The 18410-nt window shown below is 36.5% G+C and overlaps 1 protein-coding gene across 4 annotated transcripts; it reads right to left on the reverse strand.

The window, feature by feature from the left end:
* Positions 1-431: 431 nt before the first annotated feature.
* CTF18 (P-loop containing nucleoside triphosphate hydrolases superfamily protein) lies at positions 432-17154 on the reverse strand. Of its 4 annotated transcripts, XM_068478434.2 has the most exons (24): positions 15957-17154; positions 15665-15726; positions 14010-14144; positions 13606-13872; positions 13403-13489; positions 11261-11386; positions 11122-11187; positions 9880-9990; positions 9733-9794; positions 7877-7921; positions 6888-6961; positions 6561-6628; positions 5885-5953; positions 5694-5794; positions 5528-5609; positions 5363-5441; positions 5191-5278; positions 4949-5102; positions 3628-3816; positions 3483-3542; positions 2060-2367; positions 1606-1708; positions 938-1021; positions 432-723 (listed from the first exon to the last, which is right to left on the reverse strand). In XM_068478434.2, exons 1-23 carry the CDS (start codon positions 16474-16476, stop codon positions 968-970), a joined length of 2910 nt encoding a protein of 969 aa, XP_068334535.2. In that variant the 5' UTR covers positions 16477-17154; the 3' UTR covers positions 432-723; positions 938-967. The 4 variants fall into 4 exon arrangements, with proteins under 4 accessions (XP_068334535.2, XP_088556270.1, XP_088556268.1 ...); XM_088700144.1 differs by lacking the exon at positions 14010-14144 and having other exon boundaries at positions 15957-16763; XM_088700142.1 differs by lacking the exons at positions 432-723; positions 938-1021 and adding an exon at positions 1209-1448.
* Positions 17155-18410: the final 1256 nt, after the last annotated feature.

Here is an 18410-nt window from a genome sequence, read left to right on the forward strand (position 1 = left end):
TTACCCGCACGAAGCATTGGTGCCTTGGGTAGGCATATATAGGCTGCTGTCAATAAGGGGTAAGGTTTAATTTTAATCTCAATGGTCAACCTTGGTTGGCCGGACGAAGCTTTGTTGCAAGAGGTGGACATTTACAAGCCGCTATCAACCATGATAAAATTCACACTAAAGTCGTTATTTTTAACATAGTAACTCATTCTTAGAAACAATTTTCTCTACCGCGCCTTTCCTTGGCATGATGTGCCTTTGACTTATGTTACCTCAATCACTTCGTGGAAAACAACACTTTCAACAATCATTAATTATGTCACTTAGCACTACAGTGTACTGGTATTTCCCTTCACTCGTAAGTGAGAAATTTTAGAATCAATTCTTGCCAAAGACGCCACATTATTGCTAGCCCATTATGAGACTAAAAAAAAAACCATTAATTATCAGAAATTGTTTTGAACTTTTAAGAAAATGTATCAGGAAAGAAAATGAAGACTTGTCTTAGTTTCTCCATATGACTGAGTAAACATCTACAAGCTTTCCAAGTTCCACATCATCAAGGGCCATCCTTAAGAGTGAATTACATTTGTAAAAGTTGGGACATGACCATCATTAAAATGGTAATATTCATTAGCGGGCACAATAGAATACAGTTAGTTGAGACGAGCCTCAATGTCTATGTAATGTAACTCTCAGAGAGACCTAAACGGCATGCAAGTCTTCCCTTCGAAACTGAAAATTAAAAAAGAACAATGAGAAAAAGGCAAAGTAATAGCACCTTCAGGAATCACCCATAGAATGACTCTTAAAACCATGTTGCATATAAAGGTATTTAGAAATTTATCATAGAATGACTCTCTTAAAACCATGTTGCATATAAAGGTATTTAGAAATTTATAAAGGATAAACTTTTACACATGAACAAGAAATTGCGGAAATATTGTACCAGCATATTGCATACAAAAGTCTAAGATCATCACAGCAGCAATTCACGAATGCGAACTGGCCTTTTAACTGCGTTTGTAAAGCCCTGCATACAGGAAAGGAAAAATTGCATTGTCAATATGTTCTATATTTCTCACACAAATTTAAAGTCACTGGTAGAGTAAATGGGGTTGTGAATTCCCCCTGCGTATACATTTTCTACGCTGTGGCAAATAATATTCGACTACTTTAGCACCCAGCGAATTAAGGATGATACCGTCGTGTAGAAAAAATGGTAAACCAGTTATATATCTTTTATTAAATCTGGGAAATAAGACTGGAAGTACATTCAGACTTAGTTTAATGATTGATTAGGTGGGGTAGGACATGCATATATAACTGTGCCAATACTGCAGGTAATAAGGGTATAAATGAAGGTATCAGCTAGATCAGTTGGTAAACTCCATTCATATCGTACAAAAGACTGGAGACAGGAGGGATGACCATAACATACATGCGATTGCATGTGGTACCTACACCCCCAGTTGGGATTTTCAGAGTCAGTTTAATGCATCACACATGTGAAAGACATCAACCACTCAATATGTAGATGTAAGAACTAAGAACTGAATAACATGTAATTTTTGCATCCAAAAAATGAAGAAAAAGAAACGACGGATGATTTCGCACCTCGTTATATTTAAAAACTAGTGGCCGTGAATCTCTCTCTGCCGTTGCTTCCTTCTGAACAGCATCATCAGTCTTCTGAGTACCCTTGTTCAGCTTTCTAAATCTGATTTTTAATTGTAAAAGAGAGATCAGAACAAAAAAGGGTCACTGACAGCATACATGACAACCATGCATTATAGCATTCTTAGAGACCATGATCCCTTTTCACCACTGAAGACCAAAATAAAATTTGTTCCATAAACAAGCCCTTGGTTCTGAATCTGTGTTGTGACATTTATCACGCAATTTATCACAACTGTGATAGGTAGTCGATTTGTGGAGAGCAAATTTGGGGACTCGATTTGGGGGCATAAAACCACCGTATCAATCAGATCTCACTCAATACCTAACTTTAGTGATTACTAAAGATAAGTGAGAGACAAAGTCAAGTGCAGAATGAAAAAATAGTTATTACCTGTCAAAAAAACCAGAGGAACCATTAGAAGACCTCATACTTCCAGGAGAATTTAATTTTTCCCTGGCTGTGGTAATTTTAGAGCTCAAGTTCAATGAAACACTTGAAGTACAGGGATTTGGCTGCCTTCCATTTGATATGTTTTCTGAGTTTCCAGCATTTACAGCACATTCACCTTCACAATAAGCTCTAGCAAATTGTAATCTACTAGTTTCTGCAACGAAAAGACCACAGTTTTCCTTGTTGCATCCAACTGTTGAATGCACAGATCTTCCAGCGCTTGCTTGCAAGATCCTTTGCTTTTCAACCTGACACAAATTGATTATATGTTAAAAGAAGGGGTTGGCCCAGGGGGTTGATTGTCTGCAATGAGTGTAGTAACTTTCAAGAAAAAAAATTTGCACACAAAAGTACTTTTCTTTTAGACTTAACAATGCATTTTATGACGACAGATTCCCTTAAATTGTCTGCTTAGGTAATAGGAAAATATGAGATGCATAATCATAAACCTTAGAAGTGTTTATCTAGTACAAGAATCCTAATAACAAAAGGAAACTAATAAAACAAATAACTTAATATAGGAAACTAGATCACGCCCCTATAATACTTAAGACCAATATTCTAAATGTTCTAGAATCTCAATACCATACATTTTTGTCCTTCAACATATAAATACGAGTAGTTTGTGAAAAAAGGAAGTGCATATTTTCTTCAGTGGCTTACTGGTTTGGAATATAAAGATTCTAAACTACGTCATGCACTGAAGGCACACCTTTAGATGACACTCACTATACTTAGGCATGGTTTGGTACTGAGGTGATTCTGAAAAAAGCTGGTATCAAAAAAAGCTGGGAGCTATTTTTGTGTTTGGTAAACATTCAGCTTCAGCTTTTTTTCACAGTTTTGGGTGAAAAAAAGCCAAAAACAAGAAGCTGCAAAACCCAGCTTTTTTTCACATCTGTTTTACATAAAAGTTAACCAAACACTATAATACTGCTTTTTTTTTTTTTTCAAAAGCACTTTTACAAAAAAGTTTACCAAACACTCTGCTGCTTTATTTCACAGCTGCTTATTCTCACAGCACAGTAGAAACAGTTTTTTTTTCAAAGCACATCAATACCAAACTAGCCCTTGCATCCTTAAAAGATGAATTCCATTTAGATTCAATAATCCATTAGCTCTAGTTGAACAGAGTTTCTAAGAGAAGTCTGAGAGAGAGAGAGAGAGAGAGAGAGAGAGAGAGAGAGAGAGGTTTTGGAAAAATATGCTAAGGTTTTATAGAACACCCCCTTCACCTAAACAATGAATTCACATGATAAGAGACACTAGTTGACTTAGTTCACCCTTTTCTGGCGATTAAGGATTTATAGTTTTACATATAGTCTAATGAGCAGGAAAAACTAATACAAATTGCATCACTCACCTCGTGCGTCAACACCTGCTTCATGGTTGAGGCGAGTAGATAATGACCAGATCTATAGCCCTGCTTGATCACAAGAAACAGAAATACAAGAAGAATCATAATATGAAGCAAACTGCATAAAACAACCAAAACCAACAACTCAAACCTTGAAGTTAATGAAGTCGTTAATGGGGGGATCGAAAGAGAGTGATGAGGCATCAGCTGCTTCAAGTCTGGGATTGCTAGGCAGAAGATCGGCCTTCATGCTTCTATGTGCTATAGAATAGGAGACCATCGTGCTAACTAACTGAGCCAAATCATACTTCTCATTTTCTGATAGCAAGTGCAATGCCACCTGAGGAACATATCATACTATTTCATAAACAATCAAATGACTATAGCCACAGCTTGGTAAGCGCATGCAAAGAGAGAGCAAAAGATAGCAACAAATAGATCTATGACAAAAGAATAATGGGTAGCCTTCTCGTAAGAGATATGTGTGTTGTTTCTCACAGCTGTGATTTTCGAGAAGGAACAATTACACTTTAAGACAAATACAACTAAATTAGCATTTCATAGAGAGAGAGAGAGAGAGAGAGAGAGAGAGAGAGAGAGAGATTAAAAAAACGTAGTCTATGTGAGTTCACATAAATTTCCTTTCACAGTTCTTTTGCAGCGCAGATTAGCTTAACCCATAAAGGATGTATTCAATGTAGTCTGTGAGTTCATATAAATTTCCTTTCACAGATCTTTTGGAGCGCAGATTAATTTAACCCATAAAGGATGTAGACAGAATATCTGTCTGAAAGTAAGCAAAAATATACAAGAAACAAAACGAAATGGACCAAGTTGAGAAAAATGTAAACAGCAGTGTTTTATCAGCTCCAGAAACAATCCCTTAAGAGCTAGAAAGGTTATCCAGAGGATTACACGTTATTGGTTAAAAATTCAGGAGAGGATATGACTAATAGATCAGGACAAAAACTGTGTAATTTTATAGTGCCAAGTTCACCAAACTAAGTAAAGCCTTTTTTTAGTCCGGTAAACTATTTTATTTAGGTTCAAAAATCAAACTATTACCTGTAGCTTTATTTTTCCATTACAAGGACTAAGAGTCTATGATATGTGATCGACATTTGCATTGAAATCTTGTAAAGACATGGTATTGGACCCATGCACATTAAATTTGATCGCATATCTTAATCATAAATTTAACATAAGAAAACAAATCAAAAACTTAAGTACATTCTATTGGAATAAAATGATATCACACATTCTTTTCTTATAAAATAAATGACTAACACAACCAAAATATCTCAAAAGCATTGGCTGTCTGATAATCACTTGAACTAGTAGCATATGTAACGTCTCTCACATATGAAACTGAAAATAAAGATCAACACACAAACACAACAAATGGAATATGGAACTGCCACCAATAACCTCAAAGAAACAAGATAAGACGTGGCTAAGATGAACATTATTACCGGCCGTAGAGTTGGGGGTGACAGGATGTGTAACAGTAATGAAATTGAGTCTTCTACTAAGGACTTAATTGACAAATGTCTTGAAATAGATGGTGGAATTGTGTTGTACCAAGACCTCAAAGTTTCCACCTTTTCCATCAACACTGTGCGGTATCTGAATATGTATGGGATTCAAATCAGTAAAAAAAATTGAAAAATAACTTTCACGACTTACTTCAAGATCTAACAGGTTTGCAGGATACCTATGATATGATTTTGGCCACTCAATGTTTGGTCTCTGCACTTGGGCTACCAAACGATGTATAGTGATTGCAATAGCAGGCAGATAAACTCCATAATAGAAAAAAGAGGAAAGAGTCAAAGAAGAATGTAATTGAAACAAGTCGCAGCAAGTAGATATTCAAATATCCTTACCGTAAAGAGGCATGTGTTGTGTACGCATAATATATTTATGCATAAGGTCGGAGGCACCAAGACTGTTTAAGCATTTGACCTTCAGATAAGAGAAAATTGTACAACATCAACTGTCTTGTTTTAGCACATCACAGGTAATCAATATAGTCAAACCAGGCGGCTTACAGTCTTTTGTATCACTGGATCATGATAAGGAAGATGCAAAAAGTTTTCATGAAGACCATCCGCAATCAAATCATAGTCACCGCTGCAAATTTATTGAGTAGGTGAGGTAGACATTAGATATTTTAAACACTTGAACATATAATGTTTGCTGGAATTTACTACCTACCAGTTAGAAACGAGAGAATGCAAAAAGTCAAAATCATTTGACATAACTCCACAGCTACCATTGGTTGTTCTTTCCCTCTTCTTTCTTTTCTTTTGGAAGATCTAAAGAGAGTCGCATCTTCAAATATAAGGTTGTGAAAACTATGGATAAAGAATAAGACACACATCATCTAACTTACTGTTACACCTTACCTCTTTCCAGACATCAATCACACTTCTTGACATATCCTTTTGACCAACCACTTGAGAACCAATCTCCCACTGGAAAAGTATGCGTACAACGTAATATTAACCACTCGCTTTTAAAGAAAATAATGCTCAGTTCTTCAAACAGAAACCAAACTGAGAACTCCACCATAAATAACTATCACCATTCACCAGAACATAGGTAGTGGGAGGATGAGAAGAACCCCTAAAATATGGTGAGATGGTAGTTGGAAGCTCAAAGTAATCATAGGAGACATCCATGATTATTACAAACTTGTTTCATGAAGAGATCCATGTTTTTTACTCCATTTCTCCGAAAAGTTGTTAATGTGCTCAAACCTTAATAAATATTTTTAACTGGTCAATATCGGAAACTTCAAACGGAACTGTTTTACTTGTCTAAACAAAACCATCCCAGACAAAGCTAATCTGATATTGTGAAGGCTTTCTTAATTAAGGAATAGTCTGCAAAAGAGAGATAATTAGCCTTGCAGATTTCAGAGGAGCCTCCTGGATGTTCGCATTCAATTATTATGATGACTGAATGGGTCACTCACGGTACTATCTGATTGTCGTGTAGTTCCTCTGGGTTTTTGCTTCTTATATAACAAGAAAAAAAGGGGGAAAACTCTGCAAAAGAAGGATCATATCAAACTCTTACCGCATTGAGTGTTTCCTTCTTCTTGTTCAGAAACTGAAGAGTGTTCAAGCATGAACGTATATCACATTCTGTAACATAAAGGTTGAAGTGAATGGAAAAGATCAAAGATTGAATAAATGAAGGGAAGTTTGAAATTAGTACGAACTGGTATAAACCAAATTTCAGTCATAACATTAAGGAATGACAAAATTCCATTTTAAACTTAAAAACACAATCGAACTTGTACACAACACATCTAGACTTTCTGTTAAAGAATGGTTTGTACATTATGAATAACCAGATGAATTCAAATAAGGTAATTCTCAATAAAAGGGATGTATGACTCACCTGTATGCTCTGCAAGTGCAGTAAGTGCAATGGAACTTGTTTTCATTCCCTCCTTATTACATATATATTTAAGCCTGTAATGCAACAACAAAATTTGAGGACCGATCTAACATAGGAAAGTAGCCACATATAAAAGGCATTTATTTTGAATGAGACAATGTACTGCAAGTAACAAATAATTTACCAATCCCAAATATGGGTATGAACATATGTGATGTGATATCTATGTATAGTATGTTAAATTGCTAATAAGTAATTTCTAATTTCTATTTAGGTTGCACAGTTCCAACAATTAGATCCCCTAGTTATTTCATTTAAAGAACTTAATTTTCCCTGAACAAATAAAGAATACCGAGAAGTGAGAACAAGATTCATTTCCACATAAAGTGATATGTCCCAAAGTAACAAAATATACCAGTATTGGAATTAACTCAAGCAGCACAAGTTACTCATTAATTCAGTGGGCTTATAAATCGCAATTTGCACGAAGTCGTTCACGCACCATGTTCACATTCTGACTTTTGATAGTTTACTATGCTGTCATTACATAAATGCATATGCTTCCCACATGATCCGTACATATAGATGTTCAAAAAGTGATTTATTCACATTCTACGGATTTGAAGAACTTCCCCTTTCCAACAAATTTGATTGGCAGTTAAAATTTCGGTTGTTATAAATTTGGTACCCCGCTAAAGGATAAACTCTATCCTCAATATACACAACTTTGGTTGGCTGGGGGATTCAAACAAACATTGGCATTTGCGTGATATGGCAATAGTGGTTCTTCTCCCTGAACTATTATCGTAGAAGTTTCAACTATAAAAGAAATGATGTATAACCTTATGCAAAAAACATGAGCATATTCAGATTCCAAAACACATCAAATTATGTTAAACCTTATAGAACAATTGATCCAGCAAACAATCTTTCAACAATTGATCCAGCAAACAATCTTTAGACATCAATTTATATTTTTTAAATGTTACCTGCTCACCACTCGACTCACTGTTGGTTGTACAAAAACATGAACCCTGTAAAAGAATAAGTAGTGTTATCAAGCAAATAGTTCTCCAACAACTCCACATAAATGTTTTCTTTTTATAAAATGTTATGGTATGAACTTATGGGGCATTATTTAAAACTCTATTTGTTACAATTATCAATTTCTGATAAGCAACAAACTTTCATTGAAGAAAAGAAAAAGAAAATTTGTTCACATTATCATTGAAATGGATAGAAATAAAATGATATAAATTGATAAGAGACACGCTGCTTCATTTTGTGTACTAACCAATGCAAAACTAGGTTTAAAAGAATTCCCAAGATTACTACATTTGCAACTATCAGCTATGTACACTGCGCTCTTTAGGTCCAGTTAACTTTTTAAAAATTTATATATAGAACCTTTTTTAGGTCCTATTACTTGATTAGGACTATATATTCTTCCTTATTCTAGGTGTAATCCCTTGGGGAGAAAATATCTGACTTCCAGATCTGAGAGAATGATGGAAAATGATACACCCGTTTAGCTTCCACCTTCAATTATTCGTTCTTGATTGAACCACGCGAACCCTTCCAGTTTCTTGCAACCCAACTACCTCTACTATCTATATAACCTTGGAAAAGCATTTGCCAACTTCTCAAAGGATGTCACCCCACTCCCAACTACAAACTTCAAGCAGTTCTGAAAAGCTTCATATACTTGAGCCCTTCCAAGGGTTGACAGCTCCCCTTAGTAACTATATTAGCATCCCAACCGTTTTATGCTAGCCCATCGGCTCTTAGCAGTTGCCAGCAGAAGTTTGCATAAAGCAACATGCAGGATAGCTGACATGCACATGAACCTAAGCACGTCTTATGAAAGGAACCATATTTATGGTTAAGGTGTATATATGGTAGAGGTGGCTGGTTTGATAGTGAAGGTTTAGAGTTTAGGGTTTAGGGCTCCGTCATTTGCCAAAGAATGAAAGGAACCACATTTAGGGTTAAGGTGTATAGAAGCTAGAGGTGGCTGGTTTGATAGTGAAGGTTTAGAGTTTAGGGTTTAAGGCCACGTCATTTGCCAAAGCATGCATCACAGGCATGCTTGAGAAACCTCCGGACATGCCATCTCATGTAGAGTTCGCTTGGAATTTCTTAACACTAGAATGGCTCATCGAGCATAGGTGATATTTCCTCCATCGAAAGCCAAAAGACTCATAATGCTCACTAGGGAATGGGCATATGGAACATTGAGTGAGTTTCATGTGGCTAACCTTGGAGCCTAGACGACGAGCATAGATTACAAGACGGTAGTCAAATGTCTCTACAAGACAACTCGTGGACTAGCAGGCAAAATTAGTGTTGCACACTGTTAACTGCGGACATGTTTAACCGCTACGCAACGTTTGAATACTCAATATGAGGAACATACCTAGACCTCCATGGCTTTGTGACGCACGTAACACCAAAAGGTTCACAACACGAGCATTGGCTTGGTTTCGGCCATGACATAAGGGTGCCTAAATAAAAGGCATGCTTGCTTAAGCATAGAGGTGTACATATATTTTATCTCATCGAGGGCTCTGCACTCTACCCTATCATGTGTTCTGACTCGGTTGTCGAATGCATTTGATTCTTCCCATGATCTTAACATTTTATTTCAAGTCACAAGATAATTGATCTAAGTCACAAATATCAACAAAAATCAAATCTTAGAGGACTCAAATGACATCAGTATGCTCATAGATATTGTTAGCTTCATCAAAGTTGGAAGGAAAAGAATTATGCTTTAATTATAGATGTATAGACAAATGTTGAATTGGGTTTATATGATTTGTAACCAATATTAAGAAAGACTTACTTTGCAACTTGACGCAATGGTCTCAAGGCAGGTGCATATAGGTCATTACATATGCAAATAACCTACAGAAGAAGAATCAATTAATTATAATATCCACGAGGCAAAAAACCAAAAATTCTTAGTTCATTAAATATCAGTAAAACTCACAGGCCTCGACAACGATGCAGTTTTTCTCCCTCCTTTTGAAGAAACCCTTCCTGATTTTTGTTCATTGTTGATATTCTCCTTCTCCATATAAGATTTCCTATCAGCACATACCTGCATGAACATATAAAAATAAATAAAAATTCAGCTATACAAAACAAACTAGTGAGCTGAAATTGGCTCTTTACATAACAGTTTTAGTTCAACTAGTTCTTTATTATTTGAACCCCTTTATTTACTTAAGCTAACCACATAACTTTTTCTAGTTAAGAAAAATACGTTTTTATATAAAATACAAAACAAAACAGCCCTTATGGTTAAAAAATTTCAAATCCCCCCCCCCCCCCCCCGAGGTTTGGTCTCACTACAAGACCCCACAAAAATCATTAGTTGACTGTTTATTGGCGAAATGTCAATTTACCCCCTCCTTTCCTTAAAAATGTTAGACCCTATATCGAAATAATATATTAAATCCTAAATCATGTTACAGTTAATAAGAAACACTAAAACTTTTTGTAGACAAACATTTGAAAATCAAAATTGATAAAAAAAATGAGTAATAAAGAAAAGTGAAAATCAAAAGCAAAATACAACCTAAAAATGGACAACTCAAACCATCCCCTCCCTTAGCTGCCACAAACAACCACCGGACCAGCAACACAACTACTGCATCACCCCAAACGACAAAGTCTCCACCAACTGTTTAGTTCTCTCTCCCCTCCCTGACCCTAAACCCAACCCCATCTCCCCTTCAGCACCCACACCCAACTTCGTCCATCCCAAACCCAATCACACCCACCCACAAAGATACTCAATTCCGATCCCATCCATCTCTAACCAATGTCGAACAACACCCACCATCGCCCCTTAGATCTCATCCCTCCCACCAACTTGACGATCTACTCTCACCACCCACCGACCCTAGCCACAACCAGCCCAACCAACCAACCCCATACAACACCTACCATCCCTAAGGCGGCAAATTCATAATGCATAAAACTAAAAGGATTTCACTTTTTTATTTTCAGATGTGAAGGTTCCATAACATGTTCTTTTCATGTTTTTATTTCGTAATGATCAATAAGTCATTGATATTTACTTCTTTAATTTCGCAGCTGTCAAGATGATAAAAATAGAAGCAGCATTCAATAAAGGTGCCCATTAAGCCACCAAAACAGGTCAATGAAATCCACATGTATATCTCATATAACACAGAATTTAAAAATTCAAAACCTTATCATTTACCATTTTTAGAATAACTTCCACGACACCTTTCCCATCTCCAAGAGCCCCATCTATTTCGTCAATCACCTAGAGGAAATGCAATTGGATTTTGTCATGAGCACACACAATAAAAAGATTAAGCTTGAAAATTAGAACCAACCAAACACTTTGGCGTCGAGTCCATTCTGAGGAACTTCTTCTCAATAACTTCGACGGACTCCGTCTGAACAACATCAAGAATTTTAGCTGCAACAGTTGACGATGATCGGTCATCACTAGCATTAACCTACAAAACATGTAATAAATCCACCATTCCATTATACACAAACCTAAAATTATTTTTCTTTCTAAACAAGTGACAGATGACAAATTAAACCGGGAAGAGCTCCCATAAAAAGTGAAAAGCAATGTTCCTCTATACATTTTTGGTGCTCAAATATAAAGCTCTAATATGCTTAGTGATGTAATATCCAAAATATAGATCAACTTATGAAATTTGTAAAATGCTAAACATGGTCCCTGAAATTCAACCCAAAATTAACTGTACTTTAATTGTTCCCCGTTTGTCATAATCAGGGCTGTCAGATAAGCTGCTAATTTGACAGTAATGTTATAAGTCACCAAACGTAATCTTGCATCCAAATTCCAAAGAATCCAATTAGGTTATTTAGCTCAGAGATGCAACTGATTTTGAAGGTCTATTATCTTAAGTTAGAATAAATTAACTGAACAAGTGTCAGTTAAATTAAATATACATGTAGACTGTAGGTAACACGAACGTCATACTACATCTGCTATGAAACCGATTTCAACATCCCTGTAAATAGAAAATAACAAATTGTAAAATCAACTTGTGATACCCAAAATTGTGAATATGGCAGATTGAAGTACTGCAGTGGTCTTATTGAGAAAATAAAGGGACTTATTCGAACATTTGATATGGAAGCTAGGGTTCTCCTCATGCAAGTGATTCAAGTACATCAGATGACTGCTATTTCTAATCCATGATTGATTGATATTGGGGTATTAGAGGATCTACATAATGATAGAACAGCCTGTGAAAGATTGTTCCATAATGCTCAAACAACATTAGTGAGAAGGAAAAAGTGGGAGGTGCTCCTCTCTTGACATGTGGGACGATCAAGCAACCTCACTAATCAAGGCCTAAATCCTACGTATCTTCCGCAGCCACCATTAGTTATAATTACTTTGCCATTGGGGACTGGTCAACTGCCTGACCACCTCCTTAGCTCATCTCTTCCCCAAATCACATTGTGCAAGTTAATTTGGAAATTCCAATCCAAACTGAAATTTCTGATTCCGAAAATTTTTGACAGACTTGGATGGCAACTGGAATATATCTAAGGAAAACTAATGAAAAGGGCTTGAAAACTTTGAGTTTTAACGAAAAGGACAAAATAAAGGGTAAAGTGAATAGTGCCAGGATTGACTTTTTAGTGTAAAAAATGTGGTTTTTCGTTAAAATGAACAGTACCGGGAGCTTTTCGTTAAAGTTCCCATATATCTATCTGATCCGAAATTTCTCAAATTTAGTACTATGAAAAAAGGGTAGTGCTATCTATGAGAATGTGAAGGTAAAAGAGTCCCACATTGGTACTTCTCACACACCCTCTTACTTTTCGGTTGTTGGAATCGAATGAATTGAAGAAGATCAATGGCCAAACAGTAATATGGGTGTGTGGGAAATAAAAATGAGTGTGAATAGCACTATCCTAAAAAAAACCATGCATATGCTTATTTTATCACGTTCATTGTTATATCTAAATATGCTTTATTTCATATTTGTATATTTAATCATACTATTATATATCAAAAATAAAGAGTATAATCATACTTACTATTTTATCTTGCCTAATATGATTTTATGTCATACATACCAAAACGGCTACAAATATCGCAAAATTTCACAATAAATATTGAATGGTGGATACACAAAAGTTTGAAAACTTTCATTTCAGTCTTGCAAAATGTAGGAGATCCGAAATATGTTCCAAAAATTCCGAGATAAAACCAATTCTGAAAATTTCAATAATCCAAAAATCCAAAATTGGAGCTAATATTTGATTCCGAAATTTTTTTGGATTGGGAATGGAATTCTTCTTTCCGATCCAGCTGACCGAAAAATGGGGAAAACTTTAAGGACCAAAATGATATCCTGACAAGTAACTCCAGCTAACACAGCAAATGATACTGAATGATTCATGCAGAGACAAAATTTCTTAAAAGAATTCTTTTTGTTAATCACGATTATGTGTGCGCAGATATGAAGTGAACAACATACCTCCACCACTCGGTACCCACAATGCTTTGCAGCTATATGTGCAAGTGTAGTCTTCCCAAGCCCTGGAGGGCCACAAAGTAAAAGGATCTGCAGTGACCATCAAATATGCAGGTCAGCCAATGCAAGGTAGTTCTATGTTACGAGGCACATAATTAAAAAACAGTAAGAATAAAAGCAAAATGCAGAAAGAGTTCATATTCTACCCTTTGTTCTGGGGGACTGGTAGACCTTGACTTATTCCACAACTCTGGAATGCTTTTTGAATTAGCACTTTCATCATTCATATCCTTAAAATGCATATTTTTTTCATTATTCCATCCTCTGTTATTCCTTGAAACCTTTGAATCAGAAAGTTTGTGGTGTTGAGTGATAGAAGAATGTCGTCTCAACGCAGACAAAACCTCATCGGATGTGCTCCTAATTTCAGATCCAAAAACACAAGGATCCCATTGTTTTAACCATAGGAGGACCTGCAATGCAAATAAAAAAAGAACAGACAGTTGACAGAAGACCTTGTAGGGAAGAAAAACTAGAGAAACATGTGCGCCTTTTGGAGCATTAACTCCCCTAAAAAGTTATGAAAAAACATGAAAACAAACATAGTTACCTCACGATTTGTTTGTTCGTCACTCAGAAGCTCAATAAATGAATTTGGAGCATATTTATCCACCCAAAGTTGTTCATGCAATAGTGGTGTTTCACTCTGAACTTCAAAGCGAGCTCGCAAGGTCTTCAAACAACTCTAATTATATTTAGCATATCAATACAGATTTCACTGATCAGGTAAAACATTTATGATTCGCCAAATATTTCAAGAGAGTATCTAGTGTCTCACTGTTAGGTTTTGGCTCGTCAATTAGTGTTCTTTTCTGTTTAGGATTGTTTTAGGGAAAAAAAAGGATGCACCGATTCTTCTCCTAAAAGGGTTAGGAAAGAATCTTAGTTTCCTTATTCAATTTAGATTAGAAATCCTAGAAGTCCATTTGGAATTGGAAGGGAAGTCTAATTTCCTATTCCACTTAGAATAGGAATTATAATCTGTAAAGGACATGTAAACTGCACCCTATGCCTATAAATAGGGTGCGGCAAGGCTTAAATTCAAGTGAGAAAAACTGTGATAGCCAAGACAAGAGAGAAAGATTAGTTCTAGGGTTTGCAAAAGTTCTGTAATCTCTATTATTAATCAAAGGAGCGGTGATTTCTCTAGTAGAGAAATCACAACTGGACATAAGCAAAAGTTCTACCGAACCAGTATAATTCTTGTGTGTTTCTAAGTTTTTCTATATTTGCTAGTTTAGTCTATTGTCGTTGGTTACATTAAAGAACAAGGTCTAGTGGGCGTTTTTCAACACTCATGGCATTACACAGAAAAGTTAAAGAATCCTCACTTAGAAAGTTTTCAAACAATGACACAAATAAGTCCCTAAATTCATTAAAAATTGCTAATTTCATCCCTACTATTATCTTCAAAGGTATTTTATCCAATTTTTTGTCAACTTAAGTCACTTGACACACTTTAGAGTGTAATACTATTCTTTTCTCGCCTATAAACCCTTAACATTTCATGTAGGTTGCGAATCTAACGTCTAATTTCCCCCCCCCTAAAGTTAACTCCATACACTATTTCTTTATGTAAAATTACCAATCTACCCTCCAATGTGTATCACATGCAAGTAACGTGACTTCAATTGACGGAAAATTGAATATTGTAGCTTCGAATATAATATTAAGGATATAATTGGCAGATTTTTATAATTCAATGAATGATTTTTCTGAAATAAAATAGTTTAGGGACCTAATACTCAGGTGATAATTCAGGGACTAAATTGGCAGTTCACCCTATATGATAATAAATGATAGGATTTATGTACTGTTTACGACATTGAAGCTAACTTAACATGGATTTCTTATAAAATGATGTGGATTAAAGTTGGATGACTCCAATGACTCTTATGGGCCCATTTGATAACCATTTTGTTAAAGATAATAGGGAAATGCATAGGAGAAATGAGAGATAGGGCGAAGGAAGGATATTGAGAAGAATGCAGAAGAAATGGGTATACGGAGTGATACACAAAATGAAAACTAAAAACCTAAACTGAAGACAATTATAAGTTGTTTGCACTTTTAAGTTTCCATTTCAGACGTTCTCCCTCCTCACCTCTATCTCTAGCACTAAAATTGAAAACTATAAAACAAAATGGTTATCAAACGGTCCTAAGTTCACAATGAACTAATTCATCTTCATAATGCATATCATACCTTCCTAAATGCCTCTTTCTCCACTCTTTGCAATAGATCATTAATAGGTTCTGATATAAGACCTGCAAAAATTATACTTCCCAGTCAAGCTAATGTGTATAGAAAGCAATGTATGTGAACTGCAACTTATATACACCATTAACTGCTATGCGACAGAACGATTCTCTACTTTTCCAAGGTTTTCTCAGAAACCAAACATGCAGCTAGAGAAAAAAGCATCCAAGTATTGAAGAAAATAATCATGTTTGGAGAAAAAAGCATCCAAGTATTCAAGAAAATAATTTGGTTCTACCTCCCGATGTTCCTTTTACATGCAATTTCTTGGGACGCTCCTTCTCCACCAAGCATATCTTCGCGTAAACTCTATCCCCGGCACTCGGCGCCGTCACCGGAATGAAACTACCATCTATCTCCGACGCATACCTTGACACAACTTTCTCCTCCACAACATCAGTAACTCGTTGATCGACCACGGGATCTATCTCGTGTGGCGGCGAGTAAAGCCAGTCCTCATCATTCTCGGACCGGTCCACATCATCGACCCTGCTCCGTTTCTCATCCGACAATCTGCAGTTTTCCGCAATTGACTCATCAGGACCGTCCGATGATCGCAAACGCTTATGGGCATTGTTTCGGACTTCGTATGATGGCGGGTGGTCTGTGGAGGGCGGCGATTTAGAACGGGTAGGTTGTTCTTTGCCGTATTCTTCTGGGTAAGGTTCCGCCGGTTCAAAGTCTAGGCAGTCATCGTGAAGGTGATAGTTAGCTTCAAGCAATTCAAGCTCTTCAGGAAACGGGATTTCCATGTCCATGCCCGACAACGACAGACGCTTGTGGCCGTTGATCTGCGTTCCGGAAGATAACGGGTGGTCTGTGGACGGTGGCGATCTAGAATGGATAGTCTGTTCTTTGTCGAATACTTCTGCTCATGGTTCTGGATCTTGGCAGTCTTCGGGGAAGCGACAGTTTGCTTCAAGCAATTCGAGACCCTGCGTATGGTTTCATGGCCATGGTTGGTCACCGCGCGTTTGGATGAGAAGTTTCACAAGTACATCCGTCCGGTATTGTTTTACAAACAAAAAATTTGACGAAAAACTTCGCAAATGTGTAGTATCAATAGCTAAAATGTCAAAAAACAATAATAAATTTGTGTGTGATAAGTAATATTTTTTGTAGCATAATTATGATGGTGGTGGTAGTTGTAGTTGTAGAAATGGTAATTGCAACGGGAGTGGTGTTGTAGCAACGATAAATGGTGGTTGGGATGGAACTAGGATTTTCTCCTTTCTTCTTTTTACCCCCTTCTATTCATTTCTCTCATAATTTCTATTTTGTGTTTCTTATTCTATAAAAAATTAATACAAGAGGTTGACATGGCTTAACCGTGATCATTCAAATAAGAGGGGAAGGAAGGGGAGGAAAAAAAAGAGAGGAGAGAGTCCTTCTCCTTGGGATGGTGGTATTAGACTAGTAGTGGTGTTAATAGTGGTGAAGTGATCTGATAGGACGTAGGTGGAAAATATAGATGTCTAGGGGGCAATGGTGATGGCAGTGTGGTGGTGGCGGCAGCAGCGACAACGGTGATGGTGGCAAATTTTGGTTGTGTTTAAAATGATTGTGAGGGATGGTTGAGAAGTGGCAAGAATGATGGTGATGGTGATGGTGATGATGATGGTGATGGCAAATGTGATGATGGTAGTGATGGCCATGGAAAATGTGGTGTTGGTGGACGTGATGGTGAGACAATGAGATAGTGGAGGTGGTGGTGTCACTAGTGTGGTGGCCTTGGTGGCAAGAGTGATAATGGGTGATAATGTTGTGCTAGTGGCGGACGTGCAAATGGTGGTGTTTTTGGTGAGGCAATGGCAACGACGGCAACAATGGTGTAGTGGTGACTAGGCTGATGGCGGTCGAGGTTAGCATGGTGGCAGCAATGGTGGTGGGACGTGGTGGTTTCAAAGATGGTGGTGACAATGGTGAGACGATCGAGGTGGTAGCGGTCATATTAGCGTGGATGATGACGGTGGAATGTTGAGGTGGCAAAAGTGGTGGCGCACATAATTTTATTTTTCTTAAAATTCTAGCTTTGATTTACAATATATATTTATTTTCTATTATTTTAAAAACTATTTTTAAAAAACAAAAGAAACATCGATTTATAAGGAGTGTAAAAATATTTGTCGCTCCATAACAACCCTTAAATACATTTTTATTTATTTAAAATTAGTTAATGGATACTTCAACATTTTGAAGCTTAAAATAATTATTTAGAACAAAGATATTTTAGTAATCACTTCAATTAATTTAGTAAAAAACTTGTATGATACAATCAATAGAATACATACTCTGATTCAAGAAAGTTTTAATAAACAACTTCAATAAAAATCCCCATTCCAGCTTATCAAGACTTCGTTTTTTCTGATCAGTTCGATCATACAGTTTTGAGATAGAAAAAGTGAGTAGAGAGGGCAGGCGAGTGCGACAATACATTTTGGGGGAAATGACAGTATAGATTGGTGCTCCAAGCCATGCAAAGCGAAGATCAGTTTTTCGATAATCAAACTGGATGAAACCAACTAATCCAAGCGAAGATCATTTTAGAGTGTACAGCTAACCCAAGCTGCTGTCGACCAGGGAAAAACAATTATACATACAGCTAACCCAATCTCTTAAATATCCAAGCCGCAACTTTAACCCAAAATCTGAAAAGAGATGTCCTACATGTCATAATCATCAATCTGTGAGC

Source organism: Pyrus communis, chromosome 9, assembly GCF_041283825.1.
Source record: "Pyrus communis isolate YQ-2024b chromosome 9, ASM4128382v1, whole genome shotgun sequence".
NCBI lineage: Eukaryota > Viridiplantae > Streptophyta > Magnoliopsida > Rosales > Rosaceae > Pyrus > Pyrus communis.